The sequence below is a fragment of the Dryobates pubescens genome, chromosome Z (assembly GCF_014839835.1).
Source record: "Dryobates pubescens isolate bDryPub1 chromosome Z, bDryPub1.pri, whole genome shotgun sequence".
Taxonomy (NCBI): domain Eukaryota; kingdom Metazoa; phylum Chordata; class Aves; order Piciformes; family Picidae; genus Dryobates; species Dryobates pubescens.
Window position 1 is genome coordinate 118,027,799 of NC_071657.1, and position 17,424 is coordinate 118,045,222.

At 44.5% G+C, this 17,424-nt stretch overlaps 1 protein-coding gene across 2 annotated transcripts in view; it reads right to left on the reverse strand.

The window, feature by feature from the left end:
• The window catches only part of PLXNA4 (plexin A4), a 538,983-nt gene that overhangs the window by 62,999 nt on the left and 458,560 nt on the right, over positions 1–17,424 (reverse strand). Inside the window, exons 15-19 of one of the 2 annotated variants that reach the window (XM_054177999.1) lie at positions 15,440–15,576; positions 13,166–13,333; positions 6,356–6,449; positions 3,396–3,635; positions 2,464–2,610 (exon numbers count right to left, since the gene is read on the reverse strand). In XM_054177999.1, coding sequence (XP_054033974.1) covers positions 2,464–2,610; positions 3,396–3,635; positions 6,356–6,449; positions 13,166–13,333; positions 15,440–15,576 — 786 coding nt within the window. The remainder of the gene's footprint in view (positions 1–2,463; positions 2,611–3,395; positions 3,636–6,355; positions 6,450–13,165; positions 13,334–15,439; positions 15,577–17,424) is intronic. The other variant, XM_054178000.1, reaches the window with a different exon arrangement.

The following is a 17,424-nucleotide window of genomic DNA, read 5'->3' on the forward strand; positions in this document are numbered from 1 at the left end:
CAGATCTAGGCCACCTCACTTTGCAAGAAAGGGTTTGTTCAGCAATTTTGTCAAGGTGACACATTAAATCACTGACAGAAACTGGAGGAGGACCTGGGAGAGCTACCTGTCAATCATCCTGGCCATCAAAGTGACATTCATGTGAAACGTGTGGATAGATTTTGTACCAACCCAAGCAACAGAGATGCCACGCCATGCCATGCTGGAGGAGGCATTTCCCAGCCCTGCTGTCCCCCTGTTAAGTTAAAGATGCAAAGCCCATCCTTGAGCATTGGCCTCCATTGCAGGTGACCTTCCCAGCAGGTTCCCAGCCCAGACACTGTCAAAGACTTGCCTCAGTGTTGGCAGCTGAATGAGAAATCTGTAACTTGCCCCTAAAACTGATGCTCATTAACAGGCTTCAGTGGGATCATCTTCCCATGTTTCCAGCAGCATCTCCTGTTTGATCAGCATCCTCAAAAAGGGATTATTTTTTTCTCTATGGCTTCACTTAATCTGTCCCAGGCTGCAGAAGCAGGGAAGTCTTCCCAATTAGTAAGACCTGACCAGATGTTCATCCTCGCCGATCCCCAGGGGTTGATTATTGCTCACCTGACTTTGAGTTTTCTCTCTCCCCAGGATTGGCTTTGCCCATCTCTGACTAACCATATGTTTAATTATATTCATGAAAATGACAGGGAACATATAACGCCTTGTTCAAAAGCTTTGGTATTCACACAGAGAAAATCTCCCACTTCATTACTGCTCCTCTTGGAGTGTCTTAATGTGCTTTATAATGAATCGAGAGCCACAGTATATTTGCATGGTTGAAAAGGATTATTACTTCTATTTTCCAGATGACAAACTCTGGCACAGAGAAGTTAAGTAGCCAGTATGAGATTTCTCAGCAGCAGTCACAGACAAGACCCAAAATGGTCACCAGAAGCTTCCTGCTTCCTAAAAGTCTCCAGAAAACTCTCGTTTTAAAGAGCCGTGCCAAGTCTCCGTCAACTGCTATTGAAATAAATATGTGACAGATACAGCTTCAGGAGGGCAACAGGGAGGTGGAAAAAAGTTGATCACAAGGAATGAGAAACATTGATCATCCCTATGTCTGATGTCAGCTGTTAGCTTTCATTGTCTTTCCACCCACAGCTCAGATGAGTTTGCTGATGTGCTGTTTATCAACCAACAGCACTGAGGAATGCAAATTACTGAGAGGAAAGCAAAGAAGGAGTGAATAAATCAATGGTGAGAGGAGAAGAAGCTCCCTCTGATGTAATCATTAAATTCATTTTTCACAAGTTCCAGAAAGGATGTGCAGGAGCATACTAAGCTGTCTAGACGTCAAAAACTCAAAGTCCAGTCACGCTATCATCCATATCCTTCAAAAATGCTTTCTCTTACATAAAGGAAAGTTTTAGCCACCAGCATGTTACAAATTGATAAAGACTGTGCTGAATTTAACAAACTGTGACATGTAAGAACCATGTTCCATATGTGAACTCGCATGAGTATACAGGCTGGGAGATGAAGGAATGGAAAGTAGCCCTGAGGAGAAGGACTTGGGGGTGCTGGTGGATGAAAAGCTGGACATGAGGTTGCAATATGTGCTAGCACCCCCAGAAGCCAACTATGTTCTGGGCTGATTTCCAGCAGCATGGACAGCAGCTGGGGGAAGGAGGGGATTCTGCCCCTCTGCTCTGCTGAGCCCCAACCTGCAGTGCTGGGGCCAGCTCTGGAGTCCTCAGCACATGATAGACCTATGTGATCAGAGGAGGCCACAACAATGATCAGAGGACTGGAACCTCTCTGCTTTGAGGACAGACTGAGAGAATTGTGGCTGTCCAGCCTCAAGGAGAAAAGGCCCCAGAGAGACCTTCTAGTGGCCTCTCAGTACTTAAAGGGGCCTGGAAGAAAGATTGGAACAATCCTCTTAGCAGGACCTGTTGTGACAGGGCAAAGGGTGATAGTTTTAAACTAAAACAGACAGATTTAGGCTAGATCAAAGGAAGAAATTTTTTATGATGAGGGTGGTGAAATACTGGCCCAGGTTACCCAGAGAGATGGTAGATGTCCCATCCCTGGAAACATTCCAGATCAGGATGGATGGGGTTCAGAGCAACCTGATCTAGTTGCAGATGTCCTGGATCACTGCAACAGGGCTGGACTAGATGACCTTCAAAGGTCCTTTCCAACCAAAATCATCCTATGATTCTGTACAGAGTATAAAAATAGAGGCAAGCTTCCCTAAAGAGTCTTGATTATGAAAGGTTTCTTACTGTTCATAAAGATGTCCATCTTAATTTTCTAGTTCTCCAAATTACTCTTGATGAGGATATCATGCCAGGAAGACGCCCTGATGTTTATGGGATCTACAGAAGACAAGTGGTGATGCAAACTCCTGGGAGATCCCTGACAGTTCTTCAGTGTGCCCTTCCAACCCACCCATGGAGGAAAGCCTGAGGTTTAAGCACTACTTACCATCACCTTGTGCCTTCCAGTGAGGTTTGGAGATTCACACAGTAGCTGAACATCTGATACGGTCACTGCACAGGGCTTCTCACCTACCAAAACGGTGTAGTTCAGCTTGGCATTCCCTCCTGCCACTGGTGGGATCAGGTTCTTGCCCTAGATAAAAAGGAATATCACCAACACCCACCCCCCAAAAAAAACCAACACATTAGGAAAGAGTTTGCCTTCCACCTCTACTTTACTCTTGTGACACAAGTTGTACACTGAATTTAATATCTGTGGTCTGCCTTTAGCTAACACAGAGAGGAAAAGCCAATGTAGAAAGTCATAGAGAGGACAGCATGGATGGATGGAGACTGCCATCAGTCATAACAGCCTGTTGTGTTCCAGTCTTTCACTGGAATAAAATCAGAAATTTTGCATAAGTCTTGCACAAACAGACTCTTCCAAAACATATTCAGGCCAGTAAACCAGACCTCTTTCCAAATGGGCAAGATGATGTTCTGCAGGCACCATCTTTTCTTCACACCTGTACCACTTACAAGCTCTGATATGGAAATGTTTGACCATAAAGTAGGACCAGTAGGATTCAACCAGGAATGAGAGGAAGAGAACCCAAGCAAGAAGATGACTTGGGTATTTAACTGTCAGCCCTCTTGCAGTGGTAGAAAATGTTCTTTGGTGAACAGCAGTGGGTACAAATTTGGGCTGCACACAGGAGTTTAGGCTTGTTACTTACAAGTATTGGAAGATGCTGATTCGTGTTTGTACATGGTGACTCAGATATGATTAGATATGGTAGGTGCAATTAGTGAAGGAAATTTCTGGGATGCAGTTGGGATTGCAGCAGGATACCACTGTAATTCATGAGGTATTGGCAGACATGGACAGGCAATAAGCAGCATGTGTTTGTCCTTCCTCATCCAATCCTTGGTCCTCACCTTCAGTATGATGGGACTTCCCGGCTTCAGCTCCAGAATCCCTGAGGGATTAAAAACCTCAAAGATTGGGTTTGGGTAGTAGGTGAAGTTGGTTTTGTTGAGTATCAGCAGAGACTGCACATTGTCAAGAATGAAGCCAAACTCTTCTGGACGCTCAGCAAGCTCTGAATGGTGATTTGGGTCGACAGCCAGTGCTGGAGCCTGGCAGGTCATCTCTGTGCTGTTTTGCACCTCACAGTTCTGGAAGAAGAAATCCAACATAAAGAAAGTTTAATGGAAACTGCCCCCAGCCCTCCAGGTGAAAAGGCATCTCCCAGTGAGATGAGACCCCACTTACTGCCAGAGGACAGGGAGGAGCAGACTTCCTTATTATCATGAGACTGGTTGGTGCTCCACTACTTCAAAACATAACCCAAACTCATCACACAATCAAGGCTGGGAAAGGATTAGGAAAGTTTCACTGGGAGTGTGTGGAGCAGTTTGCAACACAATTGACCATTCCATGTCTCTTCCCTGAAGAAGCTCAGCCTCTGGGGCTGACATTGTCAGCACCTTCCCCAACTTAATTTCCTTCTGGAAACAGAAAGTTGAGGGTTGTTTTACTTATTTGTTTGGTTTGTTTTGTTGTTGGTGTTTTGTGGGGGTTTATTTGTTTGTTTGTTTGTTGAGTTGTTTTTTCCTGTGTGTAAAGTGCATGGCCAGTGCATGTTCAGTTGTGCCCAGGATTCCTGTTTGAACATCAGGTTACCTAAAAGGAAGCCCAGAAAGCTGGAACTGTGAAGACAGTGAAGTCAGTCTCATGAGACCCTGGAGTTGTCTTCTAGCCCTGTCAAAGACCTGATGCTTTTATGTTTTAGAGAAATGGATAACAGATTGTGAAAGATACATTGTAAAGAATTCCCATTTTAAACAACTAGTAATTAGATGCCTGATTGTCCATTAAGATGTGAGCCTTCATTTTTCTACATCATGGTTGCTAGCTTGATGCATCCAGCTCTCTCCAGGAACAAGCAGGCTCCTTCGCAGCATAAAACTGATGGGCAGGTCTACAGAAACATCATGAGGTGATGAACAGGCTTCATCATGTACACAACACCATGGTTGTGTCAGGCAAGAGTTGGAGTCTGATGATGAAGCCATGCAGACTTCCAAGTCTGCAGGGCAGCTGGGTAAGCATTGAGTTGTGCTGTACCAGGGAATGGAATGTGTAACCAAAGTATATCACAAAATTAGAATAGAATAGGATAGAATAGGATAGAATAGAATAGAATAGAACACAACACAACACAACACAACAGAGTAGAATAGAACAGAACAGAACAGAACAGACCAGGTTGGAAAAGACCTTCAAGGTCATCAAGTCCAACCTATCACTCAACACCATCTAATCAACTAAACCATAGTACCAAGTGCCCCATCCAGTCTCTTCTCAAACACCTTCAGTGATGGTTACTCCACCACCTCCCTGGGCAGCCCATTCCAATGGCAAATCACTCTTTCTCTGAAGAACTTCTTCCTAACAGCCAGCCTAAACCTCCTCTGGTGGAGCTTGAGACTGTGTCCTCTTCTTCTGGTGCTGGTTGCCTGGGAGAAGAGACCAATCCCCACCTGACTACAACCTCCCTTCAGGTAGACATAGACAGCAATAAGATCTCCTCTGAGCCTCCTCTTCTCCAGGCTGATTATACAAATAATCACTCAGGCCAGGGTTTTCCCACAATTCATCAAGGATTTGAAAACTGTCAATCAAGAGTCGCATCAGGCCTAGAAACTAACCTCAGCAGATATTCTGTGAATCTAGTGAAGTGTGGCCATGTACTATTGGGTTGACAGTTGGACTCGATGATCTTAAAGATCTTTTCCAAGCAAAGCGATTCTGTGATTCCATGACAATTGCTTTGGATTTGGCTTATGAAGAAAGATACTAGTCCATGCCAGAACTTCAATAAACCTCAAATTTAGTTATCTCGACCTGCAAACTTCAGATGCAAATCAATCTACCCTATATCCTTCCATTTTCTTTTTGAATCTACCACAGCTTCACCATTGCTCATGTAGATGGCAGATTACCTAAAGTCCACAAAGTGCTTTGAGAATCTTGGGTGGAAAGCCTGTGCAATAATCTTAAAATCTCTGAAAAGGAGAGTCTGGACTTTCTGCCTCCACCTCAATTATCCCCTCTGCAGCTTCTATTTGTGGAGCCTCTTCTGGGATTCTCTTTCACACTTTGTCCCAGAAAGTGCCCATAAGCAGTCAACACCTTTTCAGATGCTTTTGCAGGGCCCTATCCTCCAACATACTGTAGGTGTCAGCAGGTGCTTCCTGTTCCTGAGTCTCTTAATTAGAGGTGCTAACCCCACACCTTTTACAGTTCTATCAGGGGCTGCTTGGCATCTACTGGCAATTGACTCCTTCAGAGAGAATTGCCCTCCCAATCCTTGGTAGAGCCTTGCTGACCTCTTCAGAATGGTTTCTGATTCTTTGGCAGACACTGAGAGTTGAATTCAGCTGTAAATCTAGAAGGTTAAACCTGGATACACTCTTGTAAGACCCTAAATAGTCCAGGGATTGGACACAGTAATACCAAGAGGATCATCCACAGTCTCTTCTGATTCCAGCATGCTTAACTAATAACTTAATTTGAATCTAATTATGCATAGGCATGGCTAATAAATACTGTAGGTTGTATGTGGGACAAGAAAAAGGACAGATATCCTTGAACCAACAGAATAAACAGGCTTCAGATTTGAATCACCCTTCATGATGCCTCTTTGTGTCCCTTCTTTGGTCCGGTGTCCCTTCAAGGAGAGAGGATAAGGGGATCTTTCTGAAAGTATGTCATCTCATCTTTTCTGGATACAATAGAAAATTTCAACCTCTAGAGGTGTCAGCCAGGTCCTGTCACCCCCTTGGACATGTCCCCTCTTGTGACTGATCCCCAGCTCAGCAGCTATACTCACATTGACGTGTTCCTTTCCACCATGCTTTGCCCGGATCTGAGGGTTTTGGATCAGGTCTAGGTGAGTTCCCCACACTGCAATGGGTGTGTTGCCACTAGAGAAGAAGAAATGAAAGATTTGCACAAACCCAGATAGTAGATATCAGGACTGATTGCACCAGCAGTGGGTGATTCGTATTCCTAAATGTTGATTGCAAAGTGTGTGACCACATTTCACATTCCCACAGGAAGGGAAGGAAAAACAAAACAAAGCAATTTTATTTTCCCTTCCATAAGGGGAGGGGGGAAAGAAGCAAAATCACAGGCTTGCTAAAACTGTCATATCAAACGGCATCTGATTGTCATTGTTAGGATTCAACAGTCACAACTGTCAGTAATGAGTGGGAAATTTAGCAGAGGCTTTCTAGAATGGTCCACATACTGCTCCTCTTCTATATCACTCAACGGAAGAGCCTAAAAAACCCCACCTCATAGCTATTGTTCTGTACAACCAGCTCCTCAGGATTCAGCTCTGTCTTGGTTGCTGCCTGTAGTCCCATTTTACATATTAAGCCTCCTATAAAAAGGTCACCCTAAATAAGATAATATCATCTCCATAAACCCACTTCGGTGCTGCCAAGAAAACAGGTCCTGCAGCATCTAGAAGAAACAGAGCCAGCCTTCAGATGTGGTGTGCATAAAGTATTTGCTCAGTTTTCATTTGGAGACCAAGACAGATAAGCTCTGTCATGTGTGTTAGAGCCAATATTTGACAAAATAGGTATTTCCAGTCATTCTGTCCCTTTGTGCAGGCAAGGGTTGATTTCCTGAGAAAGGTGATTCATCCAAGCCACAACCTTCAATTTGGTAGGTTTTCTTGCTCTTATAACATGTCACAGCCCGGCTCAAGATGGGGAGAAGATGGAGCCCTTCTTAATCCCTTCAATCACTGTCACCAGACGGAAACAGTTTTCAGAAACACCCTTCTTGTCTTTCCCTTGTCTCTTCCAGCTGCAGCCAGCAGTGCTGTTTGTGAGACTTCTGGGAGCGTGAGGAGGAAGGAAACTTCAAAGGAACATTCCCAGGCTTGGGTAGGAGCTGATGCATGGGTTGGCTTTGAATGACATATTGAGGAGAAAGGTTCACTGTAGGACACTTTGGCCGTCCCAAATCAAAACAGCGTTGCTATACCAGAGTGTGTTCTCCCTTTGCAGAGCTGTGGTGGTGGCAAGGGGATGCAAGGGTGAAGATTTATCTGAGAATGCAAAACCCTCAGCTGTCAGGGCTCACACAGCTGGAGGAGAATGAGGAAATGTCATCAAAAGACAGCTCCATCTCTGAGAGTTTCCCAGGGTAAGGAGCGCTCTCATCAGTTTCAGCACCTGCCTCCATAACTGCCCTTGGAAACTATCCAGGCTGCAGTTTGCTTCCTGAAGTAATCTGCTGAGAATGGAAGGCCACATGGAGACTGATGGGAAAGCTCAGAATCCCTTTCCTGCCTCCAGGTAACCCTACCATAATTGAAAGGTGAAACAAGTGCATTATAAATGAAAAAACACCAGGGAATATTCATATTGTAAGGAGGAAGCCTGTGTTGGTCAACAGATCTCCAGTTCTGACCTCTGTTTTCCATGTTTCCCATTTATCTTCCATTATTAAACAGATGGGGCAGGTGGGAATTAATGCAAATATACATCTCTGCTTGGCAGTGCAGCTATGAGGTTTCAGTGAGCTGGCCACAGGCAGCTGAGATTATGCTTGAACTCCTCTCTAGTTACTTCCACACTGATAAACCAAATGGCCAGGACACCAGCTCAAACACTAGCTGGTGGCCATAGATGCTGATAAACTGTTAAGAGTACCTCAGGTGACACCTAGTCATGGTTCAAGGGATAGCAAAGGCCACAGAGCACTCCCAACAAGCAGAATAGTTGAAGCTAAATTGCCTTTGAAGGAGGAAAGACCGTTGATGGTAAGAATGAGGGCTAAGCATGCTGGTTGGCTTCAGGACCAAAGAACAGATCTGGATGAAGTAGTTACTAGTTTAAACACAGATTGATAGAACATTTCACAGATTCATAGATTGTTAGAATGGTTTGGGATGGATCATCTTAATGATCCTTAATGATCATCTAGTTCCAACCCTCCAAACCTGGCCTTGAACATAGCCTAGGTGACCAAGGAGCCTGCAAATTTGAAGTCATGAGCCATGGCCTCTGCCAAAGAGTAATATCTCAACCATACTGTTCAGCAGATGCTCCTGTGACACTTTTGAGAGGTCTCTTGTGGTCTTCTATTCAAGCAATGCCTGCCCAGGCTGATCCATGGTTAGGACAACATTTGACCTTGAGATTTGCAGGGTACATCAAGTTCTTGCTGTCTGAAATCATCAGCTGCAATAGGAAGTTTCTAATGGGAATTTTTATGGAGGAAGAAACCACACCTTGCCATTTCTGTAAGACCCACTTGGATGGTTGAGTTTTCCTGAATTCACACAGGATCTCCTCTGAAGTCATACATCTACCAACAAACCTTGCATTACAGGGAAAATACCCTGTCCCCAGCATGAGGGGGTAGACTAGCTGGCTTCTAAAGTCCCCTCCAACTAAAACATGCTACGATTCTGCAGAAATCAGCTTCACATCACATATTCCTGAAATCAGCCAGGACGAGCTTGCTCACCAGAGACAAGAAAAGAACTCCATAAACCAAGTTGTTCTTCCTCCACTGTCCTGGTTCTTCTGGACTTCTGGCTGTGAGCTTTTGTAACTTATATTATTTATTATTATTCTTACAAATCTCTGCTGATTCGGACTAGAAGGGATTTTATATCTTTCCCCAGATGAAAGTTTTACGTGTTCCAGACGTATCAAATGTACGCACACACAGAGAGATATATGACTGTGTGCATGTACACAGAAATCCTGCTATTTAATCAACCAAGCCTGTGCACACAGCTTGAAACCCACGTGTCAAAAATTCTCTGTTTGGTTTGGAAACCAAGCTTGAAGGGTCAGATCACAGTTATTAGGCACGGCCACAGCTTTTCATCAGAAAAGCCTTTTGCCTAAAAAAGTCAAAGCAATTCTGTTTGCTAAAGACACAAAATCAGTCCCAAACCCTCTCTGGCTTGCAAATCCAGCAAATAAAACTGTCACTTGCCTTTGCATGAACACCACCAGCCATTGTCTCTTGTGTCTGTGGTTAAATGCTGGCTCATGGCCACTTTTTGACCAGGTGGGATCAGAGCCTGGAGACATGCTGCTGCCCAGCAAAATAGCAGAGGTGCCAAGACCATGAGCTTTCTTAATTTAACTCCTTATTGTTCCAACCCCCCTGAGTGTAATTTTCTGTTTGCAGACTCAGATAATTGCTGGACATAACTCAAATCAAAGCCAAAACAAAAGTATTAATGGAGCCTCATGAAATTCTAGTTACCTGCCAGCGCAGTGTGACTCTGGGTTTTGCAGTTTTCTTTGGCTATGGGAGTAAATCAGCAGTAATCTTTTCTTTATTGTCTTGGAAAATGGCACTTGAGAAGGTTTTAAGCTAGGCTGGGTGCATTCATTCACTAATTTTGCAAAGCTGGTTTAGTAGCAATCTATCCCTCAAAACAGCTTAGCCCTACAGCCAGGAGTGATGAATCAGAGAAGCAGAGTGGATTTGCTGTAATGAATCACACCACATAACAAATATACTGAGGAACAGCCTCCTCAGTCTATCTCCAGGTTTACGTGTCCTGACTAACTTATATCTTGCCTGATTCTCAGGACTGGAGTTGGCTGCATTTGGATACAGCTCTGTGTGGAGCCCTTACTCTAATCATGCAATAAAATCACAGAATTGTTTCTGTTGAAAAAGATCATCAGCTCCACCCATTATCTCATTCTATCAAGTCTAGGGCTAAACCATGTCCCTCAGCACCACATCTCTGCACCTCCAGGGATGGGGATGCAACCAGCTCCCTGAAGAGCCTATTCCAATGTTTGAGAACCCTTCCAGTTTCTTCTAATATCCAAATTAAACCTCCTCTGGTGCAACTTGATGCCATTTCCCCATGTCTTATCACTTGTTACTTGAGAGAACAGATCCACCCCCACCTGGATCCAACCTCTTTTTAGCTGTAAAGAGCAAGAAAGCCTCTCCTCAACCTATCTTTCTCCAGCTAAAACAACCTCAGTTCCCTCAGCCAACAATCATAAGACCTGCTCTCTAGACCCCTCACCAGCTCCACTGACCTTCTTTGGACACACTGCAGCATCTCAATGTCTTTCCTGTTGCAAGGTGCCCGAAACTGAACCCAGTACTCAAGGTGTGGCTTCACCAGTGCTGAATACAAGGGGACAATGACTTCCCTGGTCACACTCTTCCTGATACAGGCCAGGATGATGTTTGTCTTCTTGGCCACCTAAACATGTTTGCCTTCATTATGATCTGCTGGGCAGAGTTCTACAACTAACAGTTATAGTGCTTAAATTTGTCCTCAACACCCTGAACCACAGTGGTAATCCTGGATATCGCATCTTCTCTCTCTGCACCTTCCCACAAGGTTATGCACGTTTGGAGTGATTGAAAAGTACACAAGTTGAAGATGTCCCTGCTGACTGCAGGGAGGTTGGACTAGACGGGCTTTAAAGGCTCTTTCAAACCCAAACCATTCTGTGATTCTGAGGAAGAGTGAGTAGGCCTGCTTAAAATTAGGCACTTGCTAAAGCTCAGGTGGATTCTTTCTGATTTCAGATGCACTGAAGAAAGCAAAGGGTAGACATTGTACCTGAATCATGAGACAGAGTCCCAGTCATCCAACCTAGCAGCTGTGTTGGCACCCATTAAATAAGCATCCCTTAATTTCCTTTATGCTGCGATGCTGGGATGGGAGATCCAAGGCAGTAAGCAATGAGATGTAGAGTATCTGCACCCTTGTGTCAGGCAAAGCTTTGTCAATACAGCTGAAGCATCTCCTTGGCTGCTGCTTTGTCTCTGGCTGTCAGCTTTAGCATAGAAAGAGGAAAGAAGGAGGCTGAGGGGAGACCTCATTACTCTCTACATGTCCCTGAAAGCAGGTTGTCGTGAGGTGGACTCTGGTCTCCTCTCCCTAGGATCAGGTAATAGAACTAGAGGACATAGCTTCAAGTTACACCAGGGGAGATTTAGATTGGATACTAGAAAACATTTTCTTTCTTGAAGGAGGAGTCAGGCATTGGAACAGGCTGCCTAAGCCTTCTTAGAATGGAGGAGCATAGAAGTCAAGGAACAAACAGCCTCTGGAGAACTTCTCTCATCTCCCAGCCAGACCTGAGGTGAGGTGGAAGAAGGTCCCTGTGTTGCAGCTTCCCTGGGCATAATAGAGGAATTCGCTCTCCTATTCTGTCAGTACTGCACCTTTTAACTGGCACTGAATTCCCTTCAGTAAGGAAGGGATTGAAGTGATTTCTCATTTCCCTGATAACTTTGACTGCAAATAAAAACCCCAAATGGAAAATCCAGACACTAAAGCTTCGAGCCCAGTGTGTAAAGATTCAATCCAGCTAAATCGGTAAATTCCCTCACGGTAATTAAAGGCACTAATTGATTTGTGAAAACCTCTTCCGGATGGGAGCTGAACTGGGGGGATTTACAAGCCCTGCTCCTAATCCCCAGATACTCCAGTGAGTCCAGTTTGACAGGGAAGCAGAGAGCTGCTGTGGATGAACAAGGGGAGATGAAGATGTCTTATTTTGTATCTTTTCAAGGAAATACCAGTTCATTTAATGACCAGTTTCTCTATTTCTGAGATCACTTCTGCAGGCTTTGGAGAGCATTTGGGTGTTGCTTTGATGTCTTCCACAACCAGAGCACCTGTCAGACACCTTCATGTGAACCTTCTGAATTCACCAAAGCATCATCAATGGGGTGAAGAGAAAAAGGGATGCCTAACGAGGAGGAAGACTGTTTGATAGGGCAAAGATCAGTGCTCCATTTGTGTTTCATCTCAAGAGACAGCCCTGAGGCTTTCAGGTGTGATAGTCAAACAAGCAATGCTTAGTCCTAAGCCAGCAAGTCCACAAAGGCTTTGGGAAAGGTAGAAACTGCTGCTTTCAAACCCAAGATTCACTTCTATAAGCACAGTTATATGCCTGGGTTTAAGTGGCCAGTGACAGGCTCTACTGCCATACAAACCTGTGGCCTCAGCCCAGTGGGACCTGAAACACAGTCACGAAAAGAAGCACTAGGAACTGCAGCTTTTAGGGACAAAGCTGTGTAGCTTATCCAGCCTCAGTGGCCTGTAGTACTATTCAGGCAGGGATAATCTTGATATTGGAGATAAACCCTGGGCTGAGGGCAAAGAGGGACAAAGCTTCAACACTAGACTGAAGCCCTCCTGCACCTATCTTTGCAATTAAAACATGAAGTCCCTAAGGCAAGCTTCTGGAGAGCATTTTCAGCTGGATTTTGCAGCATTAAGCCAGGAAGCTTCACTTTGCTAGTGAAGGCAGGGTACATGATCCTCTAGGTTTGGACTACACAGAGTTTGTCTGAAGAAAGACCTCAGCTCGAACTCATCCCTCACTAGACTCTGTGGAAATTTTGTGCCAGGACAGGCACACATTGTGCATCCAATGTGTTAAATGACTGCACAAAGCACTGCTGGTCATTTGTCTTTCCAGGAGGCAACTCAGTGACATCTCATGGTCTTGGGCTCTAGGAAGTAGCTAGTGAACATATTGTTCAGAAACCACTTGTTTGTGGTTTTTGGTTTTGGTTTTTTTTTTGTATCATGGACCAATTGAACATGCCAGTGCTGCATCAGAAAACCATAGGAGGTGGTAAGTGGTGTCCACATGATGCTTACCTGAAAATGCTCCACTCTGGCTCAATCCTCAGGATGGTTGGATCCTCTACATATTCATACTGCAACTCCTGATGTATCTTGGCCTTGTCCACTCTCACAGAGACCTTCACCTTCTCAAAGCCTTCATCTGAGGCAGTGGTGTTACAGACAATGTGCTTGGTGGATCTCCTGAGAGCAGAAGCAAGTAAATATAAACAAGGTGCTACCATCAGCAAAACAAATGGCACCAAAAAGAACCCAGGTACTTAGTCTTACGTCCTGTGACCTGAAGCTCAACTGCTACATGAATAAGTTGTGAATGGTGCAATACATTTGTCTGAGGAAGGGACATTGCCCTTTCACTAGTTCCAATAAAACCACCAGAGCCACTGTTTCCTAGTTCTCTCAGTGAAAACTGAACTCCAAGGGAAGTCCAAACCAGACCTCTCTCCAGAACTATTTCTGTGTAATTAAATGCTTGTTTCCTTCCTGCCTGCAGACATATGCAGCAGCAGCAGCTCATAAAAAGGGGTGTTTGCACCTCAGCTTTCCCGCCTGGGGTAATAAAATTTACTTTACATGGGGACTGCGAGCTCTGTTTAAGTGCAGTTTGCGGCATGCCTGGGACCTTGGCATGGAAGGTGATAATACAGTGGAAAGCGTTTAATGATTATACTCAAAGAGGATTCTGCATAAACCTTTCCTTTTGGACAAGGCTCAAAACCAGGTCTAACTTTTGCAGTGGCTTTTACCTTCCTTAAAGAGACAAAAATCCAGGCTCCAAAACCCATCAGTCTTCCCAGTCTTGTGATTTGTGATGCAGCCTCATCTTATAGAACCACAGAATTGTTTTGGTTCAAAAAGACCTCTAAGGTCATTGAATCCAGTCATTGACCTAACACCACCATGGCCTTTAAACCATGTCTCAAAGAGCCTTGTCTATGCTTTCTTTTTAAACACCACCATGGATGATGACTCCACCACCTCCCTGGGCAATGTATTCCAAGGCCTGACCATTCTCTCAGTTAAAAAATAGATAAGTAAAAAAAAATAAATCCTAACATCCAATCCAAACTTCCCCTGGTTCAATGCTAGGCCATTTCCTATTTTGCTATCACTTGACACTAGGGAGAAGAGATTGACCCCCACCTCACTAAACCTCCTTTCAGGAAGTTGTAGAGTGCAATGAGGTCTCCTCTCAGCCTCCTCTTCTCCAGACTAAGCAACCCCAGTTCCATCAGTTTTTCCTCTTAAGAACTGTCCTCTAGATTCTTCACCATCTTCATTGCCCTTCTCTGGACACACTCCAGCAACTCACCTCTATACTGTAGAAAGGATAAAGCAGGGTGCATCCTTCCTTTGTAGTCACCTCCACTGACAGCACCCTCCGGATGCTCTCCAAATTCCCCTGACAGACCATGTTCAGTCCCTCCTAAACTACCTAATATCTTCAATCATCATCTCCAAGAAGCTGTGGTTCCCACTTGGCATTTTAAATCATAATCTATGACTTCACCCTCCTGAACTACAGATGTTAAATCACACCACAGTCACGGCAGGCAGCTAAAGAGGATCCCCACAGCCAGGAGAAGGAAGTGAATTGTCCCAAGTCAGCAGTCCCAGGTCTCCTGTGAATGAGCCCAGTTTCTGCCAAGGGCATGCTAGAAAAAATATGCCAAATTCATCTTCAGTCTCTGTCAATACTGGCAGCCAAATGTGTTGCACTGGGTAGTTTTGAGCTGTGGGAGCCCCTGGGAACAGGATTCAGGCTCATTCTCACAGGGATCAGGGAACATTCAGCAGGTAACACTGACATTAAGCCTCTCTGAACTACAATTGAACAGGAGCCAAGCCAGAGCTAAAATGCTGAAAATCTTCCATTTCTTAGCAATACAGGGATAAAAGGGAGGTATTTTAATGCTTAGAACTGATGTTGTCAGATTTTCTTTGTCATCTCTGCTAAAGCAGGGACATGAAAATGAATCTTTTAAATGACATTCTCCCAGAGCAAGTAGAAATGCACAGGACCATGAAGAATTGTAGTAAAATTTGACAAGGAGCCATGGACAAAATCACATCAAATACCAAACAAAACAGTGAAATAAATCCTATTCTCCCACCACAAAACATGAACAGTAAGGTTGTGCACAGTATGGAATGCAAAAGTCCCACTGCTGAGGAGACACAGGCAAAAGAGCACTTGAGGAATAGTGTCTGGGCTGCAGAAGTCACTTGACTATAATTGCTCACATCTTTGAGACTTGGGAATGTTCACCAGGAAGGATTCATCTGTACCTGTAGAAGAGACAGGGTTGTCTCCCAAAGGTCACAATGACATTGCTGCCTGCATTGAGGTTGTTGCCTGTAATTGTCACCTGGGTGCCACCTGACACTGGTCCCCGCTTCGGCTTGAGATCAGAGAGTGTCAGAGTCTGTGAAGGCAAAAGGTCATGTTGAAAACACTGCAGAGAAGCACAGCTATCTTCCCTCTCTCGCCTCCTCAGGGGTTAATCATATGTTAGCTGGAATTATGAAGATGACCAATAGAGGAAAATATGATGACACAGGTCCTACTATAGACATTGAGGAGCCTAGTATGATACCAGTCCTACAACAGACATAGAGGAACCTAGAATTATACCAGTCCTACCATAGACGCTCTGAGACGAGTCTAGACCTAATCCCAGTCTGTTCTCCTCACCCCTGAAAAGTCAAGCTTTTCCTTGTACCTTCTCAGAAATACTTTGTGCTTGCAAAGTCAGTTCCAGGCTTGCAGGAGCTGCAGCCATGTTCTCCACTGCTGGTTTCACACAGCTCAGGTGTCTTTTTGCCATCATGCAACACTAATTCTACAAGATAAACTGGGTCTTGAGCTGGCTGATTGGATGTTTATGAGGGCTCTCCATCTCCAAAATACGGAGATCACAAGCAATGAAAGTGTTTGGGTCTCAAAAAGATTATTCCAAACACATTGATCTGAGGAGAGCAGAGAACTTGCTCTATAGTTCCAGAGAGATGACTAAGAACTTCCCCTGTGCTCACAGGCTTTCTCCTGCAGAAGGAGGAGAGCTGTGGTTCAGCAGAGCATCTGAGACTTGCCACATGACCACTGGACCTGAAATCTTTCCCTTTTTCTTATCAGTCTTGGGTGTTGTGACAGTCTAGTACTCCATGAGTGCCCCACACTGATACAGCAAGGTGGTGCTCATGTTGAGATGTACCCTGGAATAACACTGTGACAAAAGGAGCACTGCCCAGATGAACACTTTTTCCCCTCTTTTCACTGATAAGCCTCTTTGGCAAGCATGACACGGAGATGTGATAATATATCCAAAAAAGGGGCACAATTTAGGGGCTCCAAATCTCAAGCCTCTTTTTCTTATCCTCCTGCTCTCCCTTCTTCCCAAAATCAAGATGAAACACTTGCACTCTGAAGGCACAGATCACCTGTTACCACAATGCAGAGAGGAGACATTCATTTTTCAGGGAGAAATTTGGAGTTACAGTTTATTCTTTCATTTGCATTTTAATAGAAAAACTTTCCATTCAGTCCCAAGTGAAAAGCTACTATATGCATTTAAATGAAGATTATTTTCCCCCCTCTCTTTAAGAATAATGACACAAATGCTTGAAGCTCTCCTCAGCTCCTCTGAACGAGCAGGTACATCATGCAGGCACCTTATTGAGCTTTGGAGACCATTAATCCATGTTTACAAAGCCACCTGACACACACCACAGCTCCCTCTTCCCCCCGCCAAAGCACACTCAGAGCCCTCCCTGTCCCTGTCCCCCTCTGGCTAATCACTTTGAAAAACAACAGCAAGGTTTCCACATTGTTTTTGTTCAAAATGCAGCTGCCACTTGGAGAAAGGGCTGAACATGAAAATCAGACATAGGGTAGATATATCTTTTGTCAGAGTTGGACACTTTTTGTGTTTAGACTTGGCTGGTTTTGACATGACGGTTTGGAAACTGATTTTGTACTTCTCTGGGAACATTCTTGTCCTGGTTTGTGCTAGAGCAGAACTAATTCTGGTTAGTGATTTGACTTCAGGTTCTTCTCAGGAACTGAACTTGCTGAAGTTCAGGGCAGGTTTGCACACACAGTGGCTGCTTCTAGCAAATGACAATGCTGATGTGGAGAGTCACTGCCAAGGGTTGGGCTGCAGAAAGACTCTTGCTTAGGCTTGCTCCTGTGTGCATCAAGGGCACTTAGACATCTAGTGTCCCATGTTGGGGTGCCATAAGTAAGAGATGGCACCTGTGGGGAGAAGCATAGA